We start from the raw sequence: 20,603 nt of genomic DNA on the forward strand, positions 1-20,603 counted from the left end.
CGGCGCGCACAGGGCAAGCGGTGTTTTGGTGCCACACGTGATGCTGCCAGCGAGACCCGTCTTGCGCGACGCCGTGTGCGCCATCGAGATGAGCGCTACGATACCTCAGTAACAACCGGGGGAGGGTTTACTCCCGGGAACACGTCGCGAAACCGTCTTTTTCTCCAGCGACGGGAGCGGGTGAGTCATTGTTTTCATGGGGGACTCGTCTGGCTGCTCCGCACACGCACACACGCACACGCACACACACACACACACACACGCACTCACGCACTGACGTTTGGTTTCCAAACGTCACTTTTGAGGAGGTGAGGAGGCTCTTTGGCTCTAAAACGAGTGAAAATGAAAACGCTTCATTTTTAGCAGACGGGACCGTACGGACTGAGAAAATGGCGATGACGGTTGAACGCGTTTGGAGTTTTTGGCCATTGTATATTTTTTCGAATTGTGTCATCAAACAATACTCATATTCGTCATGTAATATATGTACACATATATGGAATGAAAAGTGTACAACCAGCCGTTATGCCTCGGTGCTTTGTTTGCTGCGCTCATAAACGTTGCATTGTTAAAAAAAATACATATAATAATAATAATAATAATAATATCAGAATCAGACATACTTTAATAATCCCAGGGGGAAATTACTTTTGTTACAGCTCCAAATCTACATACAACACATTTACATACAACATATAATGATTATTAAGAAACACATTTATATATAAATATATATAAACATATCTATATGTTATAAACATATCTATATAGAGTGTAAAATGTACAGTTAAAAATGTGCAGAAAGAAGAAGGTGCAGAATAATAGAATACAGAATAATAATAATAAAAATAACGACGATTATTGAATACTTGGGACTACTCATCTATGTAAATAGGGATAACAAAAAGAGGAAGGTCGCTCAACTTGCCTTGGGGTGACGAACGTTTCTTTCTTTTTTGCATGGCGCTCGAATTTAAAATCCCGAGGTGCCCAGGTGGGTGGGGTTAGTGCGCTGGCCAGTGACGTCATCGCGCTCAGCGTTAGCTCCGTCCTGCCGGGTGCACTTGGGACGTCCAACCGAGCGTCGCCGATGTTGTTTTTGGGGACGCTTCCGGTGCGCTTCCCCGAGCGGCCGAAGAGCAGACGCGAAGCCGTTAAGGTCGTCCGGAATATTAGCGCCCTCCGCGTCGCTCTCGTCCGGCGCATTACCACCTTACAGGTGGTGTCACGGCCCATGCAGTTTGCATTTACGTCAACGGCGGTGAGGCTTTCTGTGTATGATTGTCTGCTAGAATCAACATGACGGAGAGACTCAAACGCCGCTGAGAAACATCGGTGTGGATGTGGTGACAGCGGCTGGATAGCTGCTCCATCGGCCCGGAGAAGAGGCTGCGAAAACAGCCGGTAGCCGCCACACAACCACCGGTAAATGCAATCTTTTACTACATTATCCGGAATATGTCTAGTGGGGGCTGGGGATGCTGCAATGTGTGCAGAGAAGCATCATTCTCCTGTGATATTGTTGGACGTTAATATTATGCAATGTAAATATCCGCTGTGCATTATTATTACTACTATCCCCTGTTAAACACTGTACCTACATACTCTGTAGAATGCTCTACATACATATGTTTGATATTGATGTTTTTTGTCCTTCTTGTATGTGTTTATAATATATATATATATATATATATATATATATATATATATACACAAATATATACATATATACACAAATATATACATGTATACACAAATATATTTATACATACATACATACATATAGTGTATATGTATACAGCTTAATGTCTTTTAACTGTCCTTTTATAACTTGTACTGGCGTCTTTTATAAGTATTCAAATGTATTAATTTGCAAATTATGAAAAGCCACAGTCTTGCAATAGAATGTCCTCGTCTAAGCACCCTATGCCTCCTCCTGTGGCAGTTTGTGGTCTATTGTGTTGGTCACATGAGGCTGCTCGCCAAACAGCTGTGGTGACATCTGAGATGCTCCACAGTCTGACAATACATTGGCGGATTCCTGAAAGACGTCTTGGAAACCATCCACCCCAAATACCATGGGCTGATACTCTGCTAATGACTTGTTTGAGAAGTTGCACAGACGGTTCAGACACTAGGACTTTGTTATTCTTTTTATCTCACAATAAAATCCAGTCTGCCTCAAGTCCAATCATCCTTACCAGAACCTCGGCTTGCAGTGTGGGCTGCAACGTTGTAAACCTATAGGTTTTTTTTGTTTGTTTGTTTGTTTTTTTTTCTCTCTAGGCTATTTGACCTTCTTTGAATGGACCTAAGGCTGGTGTAGATTAATCACAGCACCTTCAGAATGTATATGTATTGAGTTGTAGTGAATCAGGATGAGTTGGAATATTAGCGCCAGACACTCACTCGCCTTAAAAAGTGCTCGTCTTTTTTAACTTTTAAACTCCATAATATACTAGTATACTGTATATAAGTATAGCTTATGTTGAATTGTTTATACTTGACTTTCAGTATTAACAGTTTATACCCACAGAATCAAGGCAAGATTTAATAATTGTATTTTGGTTGTGTTTTGTATGCGTGCCTTTTTAAGATAAGAATACCTTTTGTGATTGAACAGAAAACAGCTACTTGGATGTTATGATAGTGGCTATGCATCATCATGTGGGATGCACCAATACTGGAATATCTGCATATCAGGGGTATACCAGGCTAAAATAGGGTGTTGGTGTTTCACTTAGTACCTGCAGATAAAATAACATTATAATAATGTAATAAAAAAAATCGATGTATGTATGCATACATACATACATACATACATACATACATACATACATACATACATACATACACTCACTCACTCACTCACCGGCCGTTTTATTAGGTACACCTGTTCAATTGCTTGTTAACACAAATAGCTAATCAGCCAATCACATGGCAGCAACTCGTTGCATTTAGGCATGTAGACATGGTGAGGATGATTTGCTGAAGTTCAAACCGAGCATCAGAATGGGGAAGAAAGGGGATTTAAGTGACTTTTTAAAAGTGCCATGGTTGTTGGTGCCAGACGGGCTGGTCTGAGTATTTCAGAAACTGCTGACCCACTGGGGTTTTCACGCACAACCATCTCTAGGGTTTACAGAGAATGGTCCGAAAAAGAGAAAATATCCAGTGAGTGGCAGTTGTGTGAACGAAAATGCCTTGTTGATGTCAGAGGTCAGAGGAAAATGGGCAGACTGGTTCAAGACGATAGAAAGGCAACAGTAACTCAAATAACCACTCGTTACAACCATGGTATGCAGAATACCATCTCTGAAGACACAAGCGTCAAACCTTGAAGCAGATGGGCTACAGCAGCAGAAGACCACACCAGGTGCCACTCCTGTCAGCTAAGAACAGGAAACTGAGGCTACAATTGGCACAGGCTCACCAAAAATGGAAAATAGAAGATTGGAAAAACGTTGCCTGGTCTGATGAGTCTCGATTTCAGCTGCGACATTCAGATGGTAGGGTCAGAATTTGGGGTAAACAACATGAAAACATGGATCCATCCTGCCTTCTATCAAGGGTTCTAGCTGTTGGTAGTGGTGGTGTAATGGTGTGGAGGATATTTTTCTTGGCACACTTTGGGCCCCTTAGTACCAATTGAGCATGGTTTAAACGCCACAGCATACCTGAGTGTTGTTGCTGACTGTGTCCATCCAAGCACAGTGCATCCATCTTCTGATGGCTACTTCCAGCAGGATAATGCACCATGTCACAAAGCTCAAATCATCTCAAACTGGTTTCTTGAACATGACAATGAGTTCACTGTACTCCAATGGCCTCCACAGTCACTAGATCTGTATCCAATAGAGCACCGTCGCGATGAGGTGGAACGGGAGATTCGTATCATGGATGTGCAGCCGACAAATCTGCAGAAACTGCGTGATGCTATCATGTCAATATGGACCAAAATCTCTGAGGACAGTGTCCAACACCTTGTTGACTCTATGCCACAAAGAATTAAGGCAATTGTGTGTGTGTGTGTGTGTGTGTGTGTGTGTGTGTGTGTGTGTGTGTGTGTGTGTGTGTGTGTGTGTGTGTGTGTGTGTGTGTGTGTGTGTGTGTGTGTGTGTGTGTGTGTTAGTATCAGGGTGGGCCCATGCCTTCCCACTTCCCCCCTGGCTCCCCCGCAGACTGCCACCACATCCTATGTTAACTGAAAAACAAAGCAAAACCTCTGGACTGCAATGTGCAGATTAGTTGGTACTGATCTGCACATTATAGTCCATATCTCACTTATAGGCCTCTACAAGCGCACAAGGGTTTCTTTCCTTTCACAGACAATTCTCTTGTACTTTTATGTAGGATGTAAATGTGGAAAAAACAACATTTTCAGAAAATACTTTGTTAGGCCCCGTCCCTATCTAGCCGTTCCCTCGCCTACAGGCTACAGCTGAGCTGGAGCTCAGAGGTAATTTAGATGTAATCACATCCGCTGGTGACGAGGCATCTCACCAAGAGCCAGCAAGGAAATGATACGAACGCTCATAGACGGATGAACAAGCCCTAGGTCTGCCTAGTGCGATGCTCATATAAGTAACCTTTAAATCCCTTATCGCCATAAAGAGATGTCGTCAGTCCTGTAAACCCGCCACACTCACAGGATGTATGAAGCACAGGGATTTCTTTCAGGTGTGTTCACTTCCTGCCGTAGCTGTCGACACAGTGACCACAGCCACAGCAACATGACCGTCGTCCCTCAGGACACCTCGTCACACCTGCGTGACATCACACCAAGCTGTGCTCTCTCAGATGGAGGACACAAGCCTTCTTCATATTTTCTTGTTTTCCTTTTTCTTGGTGACTCAGTTGGTGAGATGGGATGTCTCTCTCTCTCTCTCTCTCTCCCTCTCCCTCTCTCTCTCTCCGTCTCTGGCAGTGCAGCAGAACGCGGCCCAGGCGAGCGCCGGCCACCGTCCCAACGGGCACCATGATGGAGGGCGGCATGCAGCTGCTGAACCGCGACGGCCACAGCATCTCGCACAACTCCAAGCGCCACTACCACGACTCCTTCGTGTCCATGAACCGGATGCGCCAGCGCGGCCTGCTCTGCGACATCGTGCTGCATGTCTCCAACAAGGAGATCAAGGCGCACAAGGTGGTGCTGGCTTCCTGCAGCCCCTACTTCCACGCAATGTTTACCAGTAAGTCTTGTATTGTTCTTCTTCTTCTCTTCTTCTAAGTCGTGAGTCACCGCTTTCCCATTTTACCCCCCCCCCCCCCCCCCTCTCTCTCGCCTCTGGATGTCCCTTCTTTTTTTGTGTTGTTGCCTTTCTGAATCGGTGCAGCGCAGCAGGCGGGGACAGGACACATGCTGTGTTCCAAAGTCAAGCTGTGCTTAATTTTGCTCCGCCGGTGGGAGTTGCCGCTCATTTTGTGTGTGGCGTGTGCGCGCCGCCTCATCCTCATGTCCTCTCTCCCTGCCATGTCTTCCTATCTGTATCATCGGATGAAGTCATTGCCCCAGACTTCCTCTTGCTCCCCTAGGCCACCCCCCCACCCCATCCCTCCATCCGCCTCGCATTTGAGGGGCCATCAAAGACCGTTTCTTTGTCTGTTTGTCCGTCCAGACGGTCCTGGTAGGCTGGCTCCCAGACCAAGCCGCCAGGTTTGCCCTGATCTGTCCAGCGCTCTGATTGGCCCAGTTGAAAGAAATCCGAACCAGACAAACCCGACAGCGACTCGGGCAGAATGAGGAGAGGCCGAGCGGCTCCATTTGTCTGCAGATTTTGATTTTGCTTTTGATTGCTTATTCACGCATCTTTATTCTATTCCAAACTTGTGGGGATAGAAAGTTGTGGAATTTGAATGATTGTCACTTATTGTTTCTCTTTATCATGGTGTATACTGAGGCGTTTTAAATGTTTACGCATATTTGAGCATTTTTCTTGCAGTATTTCATTAAAAAAATAATAATAATAAATAAATAAAAATTATATGTTTGTTAGTTTCAACATTTAACAGAAAGGGACTTTGCACATAACTAATTCCTTGTTTACAAAGTCAATGACTACTCGTATCCTTCGGCGTGGGATTTTAAAATTTGACTGTGAAAAGTCTCATGTTTTGAAACCCGTGCTTTTATCTGTCAAGACATGATGAGCAGAATGTACAGAGTGAGGCAGAGCTATAAAAAAAACAAGTGTCAATAGAAAATCTCACCTGTGCATGTGGCAGTGATACCATACACATTGGGGTGTGCCCTGTGTGGCAGGCAGGCAGGTGTGTGTTTTTATGTTGAGGACTAAAGCCAACCGATTCAACTGCATAGTGAACGTCTCTGATGCAGCGTGTCCTCCTGCAGATGAGATGTCAGAGAGCCGACAGACCCACGTCACGCTCCACGATATCGACCCCCAGGCTTTGGAGCAGCTGGTCCAATACACCTACACGGCTGAGATCGTAGTGGGCGAAGGAAATGTGCAGGTATACCATGATGAATTAACACATAGATTAGAGGGTGGCTTCTCTGGCAGCAGCTGGAGTCAATGGAGACGCTTCGTGGCGTTTCCTAAAATAAACTAGACGCTGAAGTTTTGCAGGAGGGGCGGGATTATTGTTGAAATAGTTGTATTGATACCTTCACTTCGATATTGGTTACCCTTTTGACATTGTTTATTTTTCGTGACAGAAGTCACAAAAAATATACTGTGTATAGTTCTAATAGAATTAAAACAAAAAAAAAGAGAGTATATGTCATGAATTTATAGGACATGATGACTCTGACTCTCACAAACCTTTTAGCTTTCAAGTTCAAATCCAATGGCAATTCAGCGGCTGCCATAAAAGTATCAAAATGTTCACACGCAGCCTTACCGTCGCACTCTGCCGGTGCCTCTTCATAATAGTTCATAAATCAAAAGACATTATCAACAGTGCACACTAGCATCAGAGTCATGGAATGCCTCCTGACTTCCCCGTTCATCACCTCCAGACATTGCTTCCAGCGGCCAGCCTGCTGCAGCTCAACGGGGTGCGGGACGCCTGTTGCAAGTTCCTCCTGAGCCAGCTGGACCCCTCCAACTGCCTGGGCATCCGCGGCTTCGCCGACACGCACTCCTGCAGTGATCTGCTCAAGTCGGCCCACAAGTATGTCCTGCAGCACTTTGTGGAGGTGTCCAAGACGGAGGAGTTCATGCTGCTGCCGCTCAAGCAGGTGAGGGCTTTGCCTTTTTATTTGTATTTTTTTGGGTCTACTTTAGTTTAACTGAGGTGTATCCTCATCATATCCCATTTGCAACCCCACGTGGGGTCACTTGATGTGCATGTAGGGGTCGTGGGACATTACTAAGAAAATACTGTCGGAAAATGTACATAAAGAGGTGCAAAAGTAATAATGAAATTCAATAATTCAATTCAATAATAAATTCAATACAATACAATGAAATTCAAACAAAGAAATATCAGTAAAAAATGAATGAAAGCAGCAGTTATAATCTTCTCACAGCCAATATACAGTCGATAAGCATATCATAGACATAAGTTATACCAGATCAAGTTAACACAAAGGTTTGTGATTTTGCTCTACAGTATTTATTTTGGGCTTTCATTTATCCATATTTGGAAAAGGGAATAGTAGGACCTTTTGAAGTAAGCTTAATGTGAATTGTGAAAATCATCAAAAATTCAAAGAAAATTTCAATCAAAGATTTCATCAGCAAGGGCTTACAAGGTTACAATTTGTCATACAAATCTTTTTTTTTTTTTTTTTCTAATATTTTAGAAGCAGCATCATGCACAAAGGACAACCAGAGGAGACTGTCACAGTGTGTACAACATGACAAATATCATGAACTCTCAATTCAGTAACTCCCAGTGGGATTGCTCTCATCTCATCTGTTACTGAAAACTGTCATCTTGTGAAGTATCCTGTGTGTGCCTACCACAGACTGTTCAGGTCTTGGGTGGGTGCACACACTATGGGTGGAGTACACACTGGTGTAAACAACTCATTTTGGTAAATGTCTTGCATGCTGTGCTCCGAGAGTCAAGGGTTTGGACTCATCTTCTCAGTTCCTTTATACAGTAATTTGTCAAATTGCTTAGCACGGCATGGACAGAGCACTCCGCTAGGGTTTACTTAGCTTCTTCATGTTGCTGATCTCTCCACCCACGCTGTCCTCAACAATCACAGCAGAGCAGGTGGCAGGTGCCCTGTGATTCCACCTTTCACCAGAGACGAGATGGAGAGGAAGTCACCAAGAGCGCATGCAGCCTACCTTCCAGAATCATGGAGTCCTAAGCAATTCAATACCACTTGGCCAATACAAACAAGGTTGCACAAAAAATGCAGACAAGCAAATGTCATGCAAAGGCCAAATACTAGACCAAATATTTGTCCAAATACTATTATCACATGAGGGTAGTGCTGAGAAAGCGTAGCAAAGGGAAAAAGCCCAGGTTAGAGCCTCACAAAGCGGCAGATTCCGTGGAGCAACGCAAGAAATGCTTAAAAATCTTTGCAAAAGTATCGTTTATTTTCCCTCGTGGAGTCCTTAAAAGTGCGAGACCTCACTAACCCGCTACGTAGTTGACCTTTCAGCAGTCATTAGGCAGCCGCCTCTTCTTCCCCGGCTCCCGCGTCAGTCAGTGTCCCTTGTGGTTTTGTCATCACGCTGCCGCTGCCACGGACGACTCTTATCTGGCACACCTGCTAAGCGCCATCTCATTGATTTATTTGCTTATTTATCGGCCAGGCGCAGCAGTGGAACCGCCGGGTCGTGTCCTGCACCCGGTAATTAGGCAAAGTCGCTGATGTTTTCACAGCTGCTGTGTTCATTGAAATAATTTTAGCTTTTAGTTGCGTCGCCTGCTCTTGTTGAAGCAGGGTCTATAAGTATTTACTACTCTTTTAATTCTTTGCTCTAAGAATGTTAACATTTCTCAACAGTACTCATTAGCCAAATACATGTATTTATATATGTCTATATTGCTATTCTTGTCTTTTCATTTCTTTGTGCATCCAGTGTGTGATGTTTTGTTATGCTTCTATAAATTTAGCTCACAACATTGTTTGGTGGAAAGGTTTTGAGCTACAAGTGAGTTTAAGTGGGGGGATAGGAAAATCATTAAAGACCACATCGCCTTCCCATTATCACTTCAGCTCTCTGACCGTAGATTCCTCACGGGACTGAAGCAGGTTGATGGTCCTCGTGATTTCAGTCTGTGGTCCCTGACGTCTGCAGTCTGATTTTGCTGTGGGAAATCATTAGGAGAGGAGAGCATGTTCTATAAGCTGAATGAAATCCGTTTGGGAATAAACACAGGAAGTAGAAGATTTACCCTTTTTCACCCTTTTCCTTTTGATTTACCGGCGCTTTTCTCCATCTCATTCCCTGCCAACGGCAGCTCCTCGCCCACGTCTGCTGCGTGCCCATCACAGATTTACACAAGTGATTGATTTATACACTACCAGCTCCAAGCCAGCTTAGAGCTCACAGAGCCATGAAATATGCCCCATATTTCTTCCCCTACACTTTGAAGGGGGCGGCAAGATTCGGCAGGATTGTGTGCCTACGCGGCTCAAAAATGATTAGATGTGGCACCCTGACACGACATCATCCGGCTCAGTGAGGAATCGAGACAGCTCAATTCCCGTGGGTGTAGAATGATGTGATGTCATCTTTGGCATTCAGAGAGATTTTGAAATCCTACAAGGTTGTCTTTAAGCATACATCCGCCAATGCTGCCACAGTTTAATAATGCCAGTTGATGCACCCATAAATGTGGCATAATTGATATAAATTTGCTTCTGTATATTGATACAGTGCTGCCAGGATCCTGGTGAGAAGAAAAGGCCACCACGTAACGCCTGTTTTATTCTCACTGCTACTTTATCCTGCTCCTTCCGAGTACTTTGTTCAGCGTCGCTGTGTCGGTGAAATGCCCAATTGAAGGTATTTCTAAGGTTTCCCTGTTGTGCTTATACTTGACCAAATAATATGGGGGCTTTTTCAACACCGGAGCGCCCCGTGCCCCTGCTATTCATGCACGCCAAACAGAGCGGGTCTGCATGACAGCGACGTGGCAGCGTCGGTAATTCACTGTGTGACTCTGGATTAGTGGATGCTGCTCCCGGGAGGCTGCTAACTGCTGCCCTGATCTTGGCCGGCAGGAAAGCAGCAGCGGCTGGTTTCGTCGGCTCCACCCAGCCCCCATTCTGTCATGGAACAGTGCCAGCGAGCCAGCCTCTCACTGCAGCACACGTAATGCCTCAGACGGACACACATACAGACCCAGCATCGTCCCAAAATACTCAACATTTACGCCAGGCAGGCACTGACCTTAAGATAGACGCATGCACACGATTGGCTGAAAATAAGAGCTTTCCCTTGAATGAGATATTGTGTTTTATGTACGGCTTCACATTTGGAGGCTTTTTTTTTTTTTTGCAGTGTTTTAAGATACATTTTATGAGTTTCTGGTACTGAAATAAATGTTAAGCACAAGAGCCAGATGGGCCCAGGATTTTGGTCATCCCTGCCAATTATCAAGTTAAGGCTGAGAGTGGTACTTTTCTGAACTTTGATTATTACATTTCTCTCCAGAGCAATGCCCTGAAAATCTCTGTCAATGTTTCAGTTTAGGGAACTTGCAAGATTGAATCTGAGACGCTCGCTACGCACTACATACAGTACTGTACACACACATCTGTCCATGACTCCAAATCTCCTTTGACCTGTCACTCAGGTTCTGGACCTGATCTCCAGTGACAATCTGAACGTTCCGTCAGAAGAGGAAGTGTACCGCGCTGTGCTCAGCTGGGTCAAACACGACATAGATGGCCGAAGGCAGCACGTACCTTGGGTAACACTCACTTCTTAAGAGGGGGAAAAAAAAAATCAAAACCAGTTTGAATGGATTGAAAAACTCTTGTGCCAGAATGCTCTGCCTTGTCTTTTTCAATAATCATCCCCCTCTCTCTCCCATCCCACCCCTCTCTCTAACACCCAAACCTCTCCTGCACCACAAGCTGATGAAGTGTGTCCGCCTGCCACTGCTAAGGCGGGACTTCCTGATGAGCAACGTGGACACGGAGCTGCTAGTGCGCCACCACTCGGAGTGCAAAGACCTGCTGATCGAGGCCCTCAAGTATCACCTGATGCCGGAGCAAAGGGGCGTGCTCAGCAACAGCCGCACGCGCCCCCGTCGCTGCGAGGGCGCCAGCCCCGTGCTCTTTGCCGTCGGTCAGTGTGTCCCGAACGCACCCGCTGGGGTACATAAAATGTGCACCAGTACCCCCCTGTGCAAATCAGGCGAACAGGTTGAGACATTCTGATTGGATATCTTCCTTATGGAACATGGTTGTTTTAGTGTCGCTATTTCTCTATTTTAATATCCCTCTAAAAACATTTGACACATTTTCACATCTTCTTTCTAAAAAGAATCTCATGCCTCTCTCCTGATTCCCTTGTAAGATACAAAATGCCTGCCCCGCTGCACAAACTGACAACTGCATTTACAGTATCATCAACTGTTTTCTGTGTCACTGGCTTTGGATTGTTTTTGAAACCATCATTTTCTGATGATGCAAATTCACTATCAAATTCGGAGCCATCAGAATCAGAATCAGAAATACTATGATGGGGATTATAACTTCCTCCTGTGCCTATCTGTGCATGAGAAACAAAGATATAATCTTACTTTTTAAGATATATATATTATCGTGTAGCTGCCCCTTGTGCCACCAAAACCGCTCGGACCCATGGAGGCATGGACTCCACAAGACCTCTGAAGGTGTCCTGTGGTATCTGGCACCAAGACCTTAGCAGCAGATCCTTTAAGTCCTGTAAGTTGTTTGGTGGGGCCCCCATGGATCAGACTTGTTGTTCCAGCACATCCCACAGATGCTCCATCAGATTGAGATCTGTGGAACTTGAAGGCCCAGTCAACAGCTTGAACATGTTGTCATGTTCCTCAAACTATTTCGTAACAATTTTTGCAGTGTGGCAGGATGTATTATCCTGCTGAAAGAGGCAACTGCCATCAGGGAATACCGCTTCCATGAAGGGCTATACTTGGTCTGCAACAATGTTTAGGAAGGTGGTACGTGTCAAAGTATCATCCACATGAATGCCAGGACCCAAAGTTTCCCAGCAGAACATTGCCCCGAGCATCACACCGCCTCCGCCTGCTTGCCTTCTTCCCATAGTGCATCCTGGTGCCATCTCTTCCCCAGGTAAACAGTGCACATACCCCCGACCATCCACATGATGTAAAATAAAACGTGATTCATCAGACCAGGCAACCTTCTTCCATTGCTCCATGGTCCAGTTCTGACACCCACATGCCCATTGTAGGCGCTTTATGGAGGTGGACAGGGGTCAGCATGGACACTGACCAGTCTGTGGTTGCACAGCCCCATACGCAGCAAGCTGTGATGCACTGTGTTCTGACACCTTTCTTTCATAGCAGCATTAACTTTTTCAGCAATTAGTGCTACAGTAGCTCTTCTGTGGCATGGGACCAGACGGGCTGGACTTAGCTCCCCACGAGCATCAATGAGCCTTGGGTGTCCATGACCCCGTCGCCAGTTCACTGGTTGTCCTTCCTTGGACCAATTTTTGTAGGTACTAACCACTGCATACAGGGAACATCCCACAAGCCTGTCGTTTTGGAGATGCTCTGACCCAGTCGTCTAGTCGTCACAATATAGTCCTTGTCAAAGTAGCTCAGATCCTTACGCTTGCCCATATTTCCTGTTTCCAACACATCAACTTCAACAACTGACTGTTCACTTGCTGCCTTATATATCCCACCCCTTGACAGGTGTCATTGGAACGAGATGAACAATTTTATTCACTTCACCTGTCAGTGGTTTTAATGTTGTGGCTGATGGGTGTATAGAGACACAAAACACACAAGTACTTTTCATTTTAAAGTGCTTAAAAGTATTTCTTTAAGTGAAATGATTGAATGAATGAACTGTTTTTTTCTGTGTTTTCTTCTAGGGGGGGGCAGCCTGTTTGCCATCCATGGAGACTGCGAGGCCTACGACACCAGGACAGACCGCTGGCACATGGTGGCGTCCATGTCCACGCGGCGGGCAAGAGTGGGCGTGGCAGCCATTGGCAACAGGCTCTATGCTGTGGGAGGGTGAGTGACAAGCGCCATCACACGATCTCTGACCTCATACCAGAAATCCTATCTGATCCATCACTTCGACATAATGGGCCAGTTTCCCTATCAGGGTTTGAACTTTTGCAGTGTATTTGTCTGTATACAGGCTTCCTACGCAGCATGGAAAAGTATGTAATTTGATTTTATTAATTTCCAGATCTGGATAAGTATGGAAAAAAAGAAACAAGTAGGGAAAAATATTTGTGGTTCCAGACTTTTTGCCCCTATCCTGTTTTCTAAAACATAAAATTCAGAATTTCAAAAAATGTATTGATCATACAAATAGTGTTTTTCATGGAGCGTGGAGCAGGCAGCCACTGCAGCAAAAATGTTTACCACTGTGCATGGGCGTGGGAATAGGGGGGGGGCACCGTTTTTTGGCGAGGGGGGTTGTCCCACCGCCTTTTTCAGGTAATATGTAAAATGTTTTTTGGCGAGGAATGTCTACGCCGGGTGTTACGGTAATAGAGCGTTGGTGATAACGTCTAAAGCCTATCTCTATTCCAAGGTATGAAATACAGTATCTAGCTACAATTTTCTGTAAATTATTTGGCAACATAACAGCATACATAGTCAGAATGTAACATACAGTACATACACAGTTGGATTTTAAAACCATTAGTTTACATGATAAACATCTGGATATTTGTACTCAGATGTCAAATATGGCCTGAAGAATCTACCGCGAAGCCTGGAAATGTGAGTCTGGGGAAAAGTATGGAATTTTGAAATGGAAAATGTGTCGGAACCCTGTTTATATGTTCCTTATCTCCATATAAAAACATACTCCCATATACACTGTACGTCCATTCACTGTTACTGGTAGCTCCCCTGGTCCCTAGTGGAGTTGGTCTCTCCATTCACTTCCATTACTTCACAGAATCTCTAACACACACTTCAGACGTCAGGGCTCGGTTGTTTAATGTAGACTATCAATGAAGTGACTTGTCTGCCTTTGTTTACAGTTTTCCTAAATTAATAGATTATTTCTGCTGCACAACTACACTGTGAGGCAGGGTGTTTTTGCATTTAATAGGTTAAGAACGGATCAATGTTTCAAATATAATGAACCACCAAATCTTTTTTTCTTGTTTTTTGTCTTTAATCATCAATTAAATCGGAACATTCAGTCGATCTTAAATGGCTTTTCCGAAACTCGCAAACACGGCTTAGCACTGCATTTTCCACCCCCCAAACAGGTACGACGGCACATCAGACCTGGCAACCGTAGAATCCTACGACCCCATCACGAACTCGTGGCAGCCCGAGGTTTGCATGGGAACGAGACGGAGCTGCCTGGGTGTGGCTGTCCTGCATGGCCTCCTCTACGCTGCCGGGGGTTACGATGGAGCTTCCTGTCTCAATAGGTGCACATAAAAAATGTCGCCTGATGGAGATTTTTTTGAGACTGGAGCAGTTTTAATGCGCTTTGATGACTGCGTATGATAGTGTATTATATGGTATTATTTGGGTTGCGGGTGGGGTGGAATCTTTCTTTTTTGCCTTGATACTCTATGGGATTACACTGTTTAAGGAATATAGTTGGATAGATAATTCAAATGGCATATCTGAATAGAAGAAGTATTATTTTGTTTTTCTTTCTCTCTACCTTATAGTGCGGAGCGTTATGACCCTCTGACCAGCACATGGACCTCCATCGCTGCTATGAGCACACGCAGGAGATATGTCCGAGTAGCTACTCTGGGTACTGTCTAATAGTACTGGCTAATCCCATCATACCATCATTCCATTCTATATCATATCTGGCCCATGGCGGCATACAGAGTTAAAGCGGTAATAATCAGGCCTGATGAGCAAGTCGGCACCCTGCATAGCTGCCTCCGCCATCGATGTATCGATGTATGTGTGAATGGGTTCATGTGAGGCATACATTGTGGAGTTTGTTTATATCCCTTCCAGGGATAGTTAAGTCCTTATCGCCATTTTTATATGACATTTTGTTTTAACGTAAAAACTTAACTGGTGAGGGAGGTGATAGGATTAATATTTTACATGTTATCAGGACAATACACCCTTTTTCCTGACCAGATGGTAGCTTGTATGCAGTCGGGGGTTATGACAGCTCCTCACACCTTGCAACTGTGGAAAAATATGATCCTCAGGTAAACACTGTACTCTTAACGTAACCACCACGTTAGCTTATCTATCATCTACCAGCTGATCAAATACATGTCCATGTCCATGGATCTTGTTGTAACACTGTGACTCGTGCTCTGCATTGTGATTGGCTGAGCAGAGCAACACATGGACCGCCATCGCCAACATGCTGAGCAGACGTAGCAGCGCCGGCGTGGCCGTGCTGGAGGGCATGCTGTATGTAGCCGGGGGCAACGACGGCACCAGCTGCCTCAACTCTGTGGAGCGGTTCAACCCGAAGACCAACACCTGGGAGGGAGTCGCTCCTATGAACATCCGCAGGTCAGTCTGTGAGAGGAAAAGGACATCTTCTCCCTGCATTGCACCAAAATATAGTCCGAAATGAAAATCCCTCTGCAATGCAACATTAATCTCATTTTGCACATTGAAGCACTACTGTTTCAGTTCTGCGGTCCTTTTGTGGTTGGCCGACACTTTCCCTGCGACGCTCTCGCAGCAGCCGTAGCAGCAAACAGTGGATATTTACTCGCTCCTCTTAAAAAGCTTTATTTTTTGGAACATCTTTCTGATATCCGTCCACTACATTGAGGTTTGAGCCGCCCGTCTCAAAATAAATTTGGTTCCTTACAACATAAACTTAAAATGACCTATTTCTCTTAAAGGGCGGCTAATTCTAGGTCTTCCCTCGTAGTTGATGGGAGGAGAGGGGGCGGGTGACTTTGAGGCAGATGCCAAATTGATACACAACATAAGAGGCAGAGCTTCTGGATCAGTTAAAGTTCCATTCAACCCGTTGTCATTTAATCCTCTCTCTCACACACACACACACACACACACACACACACACACACACACACACTGTACTTACAGTGTGTGTTGTGTGTAAGGCATGTAGGGTAGAACCTGACAACAGTTGACGCTGCAGCACCATGAATAAACCTTGGTGTTGACGGGCCGGTGGCTCTGTGCGCATTTTTTTCCCAGTCCCGGTCATAAGCTCCATTTCCGCTGTGCTATAAAGATACTAGCAATTGTCTCTGAAGCTTGAGCCTTTTAATGTTAAAATCTGGTGTTGTGTTACTCATGCCAATACCCTCTGAGCTGAGCTAATATTGTGCAGGAAGATGCATAGAGGAAGATGAATACTTCCTGCATATTTTGCTGAATTATTAAAATGCTAGACATGGTATCACTTCCAGGGACACAACTCTGTGAACTCTGTGCTTTCTAACCTCCCCTTTGTACTCTTGTGGGGGATGAACCAAGTGTTCATGTATAACAGAGAAATGAAGTGAAGTCGATTTTTGAGAATTGCCCGAAGATCTACGTATCAAGTATGTTGTAGTGAAATGCAAAACATCCTATGAACGGCCATTTATCAGGCTTTTCAATGTGAAAAGCAAAGCAAAGTCACTGCATTTCGCAAAGAAGCGGAACTTTGCTGATTGCATTTAGAGACAATAATGTATACATTTTTTTTTCAATTTTATTTTTTGTTTATTTAAATACATTTTGAGTTACTTTGGCGTGATAAATCTTCCACATACTCTCAAAACATACATATTAAGAGTGAAAAGGCTTAAGTACTCGGTGGAGTTTAGAAATGCGTCAAAAAGTTTGTCTTCCCTCCTGATGTGATCAACCTACTGAGCTGAACCTAAGATGTTGTCACCAACCAATAGTCTATGCTTGTACTTCTCAGGGCAAATACTTAAAGTAACTTATTAACTTAACTTGTAAACCTATTAAATAGGTGATGCTACGTGTTAAGCAGTTGGGCTTCCATGTCAGTCTGATGTGCTAATCCTGTGACTTCACTATGTCGCCCGTAGAATTAGGTATCACACACACACACACACACACACACACACACACACACACACACACACACACACACACACACACCAGACACAATTACTTCTTTGGGGTTCTTACATTTTTTTTAAGGTTTGACTCGGGGTGAGTTATATTAGTTCTCTTTTTGGTTCAAGGTGTTTGACAACAATAAAAGCATAGAATACAATGTTGGATTAGAGATTCCATTGAATTTACTACCTGGCTACAATAACAAAGAAACTGCTGTTACTGTAAATTGTCTTTTGTCTTTCTTAAGCAGACATTAGTGCTCTGAAAGATTTTTCTTGATTGTTTTTTTTGAATTATTATAGTTTCAGTTTTTTTACACCCAAACCTTCCTAATATCCTTCCCTACAGAAGCACCCATGACCTTGTTGCCATGGATGGCTGGCTGTATGCCGTGGGCGGGAATGACGGCAGCTCCAGCCTAAACTCCATAGAGAAGTACAACCCGCGCAGCAACAAGTGGGTGGCAGCCTCGTGCATGTTCACACGGCGCAGCAGCGTGGGCGTGGCCGTGCTGGAGCTCCTCAACTTCCCGCCGCCCTCCTCGCCCACCCTGTCGGTCTCGTCCACCAGCCTTTGACACGGGGTCTCCGTCCGGCTTACCTCAGCCCCAGCCTTAGCCCCTGTCCCTGACCCTCCCCCGGCCTCAGCTGCTAAGAGCCAGACCAGCTCCGGGAAGAGACGGAACTGCTCTGTGTGAGAGACATGGTGAGAGGGAGAGAAAATGTAAAAAGGGGGGGGGGTAAAAAAAAAAAAAAAAAAAAGAGGGTGGAAGAGAATTGTAAAAGGAGGATGTGATATAGGGGTCTTAGGTTATTTATTGCTGTCCTTCAGAATTCTGGGCGCCCTTGGTAAAGCATCCTAGAAAGTGGGTCCAATATATATCAGTCCAATATGGCCAGGTGGCGAGCATGCAGAAGTAATGCACAGATACAGTATGTGTATGTATAATACATAATTCTGTATTGTATCGTACATCGTAAGAATATAATGATAATTCTTATAATGATAGCACTAGTACCAAATGGTACTAGTGGATAAGCAAGGATTTCCCAGGACTGGGCAAACTTGGGCTATCGAGGGTGCTAGTAATTATGGGCTGCACTGTACTGTAACTACTCAGAGTCCTTGAAGCCCTTCTTTGTAGCTCCACCACAGATACACTGTCTCCGACTCTCTTCACCTCACCAGACAAACATATCTGACTGTTTTCAAACAGCCGTGTTGTGTTCAACGCGCAATACCCTGATCCGTGACAGTCATTCAGTGTCCCATCATTTGTGACGTCAGTGTTTTTAGTTTTATATTATTGACCTTCCGCCAAAAACTTTGGTTACTGTCAAGTTTTTTTGCATTTATTTATTTATGAAAATCGAAATGATTTTACTTTAGGAATGTAAGTAGTTATTGGTGATGCCATGCATGTTTACTTGCACAGTCTCCCAACAGGAGAAATAAATGTTGTAGTGCTGCTATGCCACATTAGGTGGCAGTAACATGCAATGTTGTTCCCCTTCCCACACAGCAAGAGAGCATGGACACCCACCAGTACAAAATAACTACACCCTATGTAACTCAGAATTGTACAAGAGTGCTAGTCATTTTGAGAAGAAAATAACGTAATTATCTGGAATTATATTCCTTATTTATAATATGTATAAAATATGAAATCATGTTTAAAATGCTTAAAGAAGCAAGAAGACCAGAGTCTTAAAGAGTTTTTATTCTGGTGTGTGATGTGCATATCATGGATGGAAATATCAGAGTTTTATTGTGAGAGTACTAGTCAAGATTGTGTTTTAGCGAGTTGTACATTTGGTAGTAAGGCTTTTTCTAGTTGTTGGCACTGATCATTGTGAGCTACTAAATATCATGGGTCAGCGATCTCCACAAGTTAAATCACAAGTCATTCAGCTCATTTCAGAATAATGTTTCTTCACTGCCACAAGCATCATCTAACAGACAATATAATACATTATGTCTACTACTTCTGTGCGATTGCTGAATTATGGAAATGAATGTACAAGTGGCCCTTATTTATCATATACATAAGGACCACTTGTAAATGCTTTTCCATAATTCATCCTCTGGCCAATATCATTTGCCATTATTTGAGGGTCCAGCGGAAAATTGGGACTTTTGACCCATCAAACAGTTTAAAACTGTTACCACTAAGTAAGAGTTAACTTGACAGTCTTGGAGTCAAACCAGCAACAATGAGGTACAATGCTGTTGAACACTGGTGCTGTCATTTTCACTTACACACACACACACACACACACACACACACACACACACACACACACACACACACACACACACACACACACACACACACACACACACACACACACACACACACACACACACCTTTGTGTACTGTTTAGTCATGCAATGTCATCCCTAAATTGTTGGACCGGGTCCAGGCTTATTTCAACGTGATATCCGTGATAAGTGTAATTACAGCGAATTGTAACTTGTTACTCATGAATTTACAGCGCATGAGAGGCCTCAAGTAAGTAAAGTGAAAGTAAAGTAAAGTTAAAAACTATGATCGTGTTTCCACTGAATCAATACGGGCTGTTGAACTACATGGGTAATCCAGAACACTCACAGTTACGCAGAACCATCAGGGCCAGACATGTATGGATGATTTTGAGTCTTTTTGACTCAGTTATCAAGATTTAGGTTTGGTTAATTATGTAGCGCAGTGATACCGTTACAAACTTCTGAGAAGTTACCGTTTTTTCCTTGTTTTGAAGGATTTTGCTGATCTGGTTATTTTGATCTAAAACAAGCCTCGCCACTTTAGGAACTGGTAGAAGAGGGGGCTGTGATTGTCTTGTGCAGATTTTTATTTATCTCAGTAAGAGTGAGGGACCGAACGTTAGAGAAGGGCACACACAACCACATAAGACTTTGGCCTCCGTTCTATGGACCGAACTGTAAATAGAAAAATCCCTTAAGTTATGTTAAATTAATTTGTGCAATGTCATTGTAACTGTAGATTTTGTTTTATAGTGTGTGTGATTTGATGTGGTTAATATTGTTTGTCTCTCTTTTTGTTATTCATGAGTTAAATATCTTTTGCACTATTGTGAAATGGAGCAATACAACTTATGACATTAATAAAGCTGTTTTCAGGTGTGATTGTTCTGTTGACGATTTTAGATTAATACAATGCAGTGTCTGCAGATACTTTTTAAAAGGCTTATTTGAAATCATGACGTCTTTCAACAAACATTTTGTTTGATTTATTCATAATTTGTTTTTGTCTCATACTGCTGAACCTTATACCTTCATGCCTCCCTGCTGCACTTGCCAAATGTAGTTTAAACCAACCTGTCATACCTACCTGCGGAGGGAACTACAAGAGAATCCTTGTGCTTACCTGCCTGAAGTTCTGTTGGAAAAGGTAATGGTTCAGTTCCACTGGCTGTGACGTGGCGCTCCCT

At 43.9% G+C, this 20,603-nt stretch overlaps 1 protein-coding gene across 3 annotated transcripts; it reads left to right on the forward strand.

The window, feature by feature from the left end:
* Positions 1–261: 261 nt before the first annotated feature.
* Positions 262–20,298, forward strand: klhl17 (kelch-like family member 17). Of its 3 annotated transcripts, none has more exons than XM_080015643.1 (12): positions 262–1,425; positions 4,928–5,192; positions 6,353–6,474; positions 6,983–7,204; positions 10,738–10,854; positions 11,021–11,234; positions 12,999–13,143; positions 14,367–14,534; positions 14,784–14,872; positions 15,217–15,290; positions 15,425–15,606; positions 17,500–20,298. In XM_080015643.1, the coding sequence occupies exons 2-12, from the start codon at positions 4,979–4,981 to the stop codon at positions 17,726–17,728; spliced, it is 1,776 nt and encodes a 591-aa protein (XP_079871769.1). In that variant the 5' UTR covers positions 262–1,425; positions 4,928–4,978; the 3' UTR covers positions 17,729–20,298. The 3 variants fall into 3 exon arrangements, with proteins under 3 accessions (XP_079871769.1, XP_079871771.1, XP_079871770.1); XM_080015645.1 differs by having other exon boundaries at positions 17,503–20,298; XM_080015644.1 differs by having other exon boundaries at positions 4,933–5,192.
* The last annotated feature ends 305 nt before the right edge of the window (positions 20,299–20,603 follow it).

Source organism: Zeus faber, assembly GCF_960531495.2.
Source record: "Zeus faber genome assembly, chromosome: 15".
NCBI lineage: Eukaryota > Metazoa > Chordata > Actinopteri > Zeiformes > Zeidae > Zeus > Zeus faber.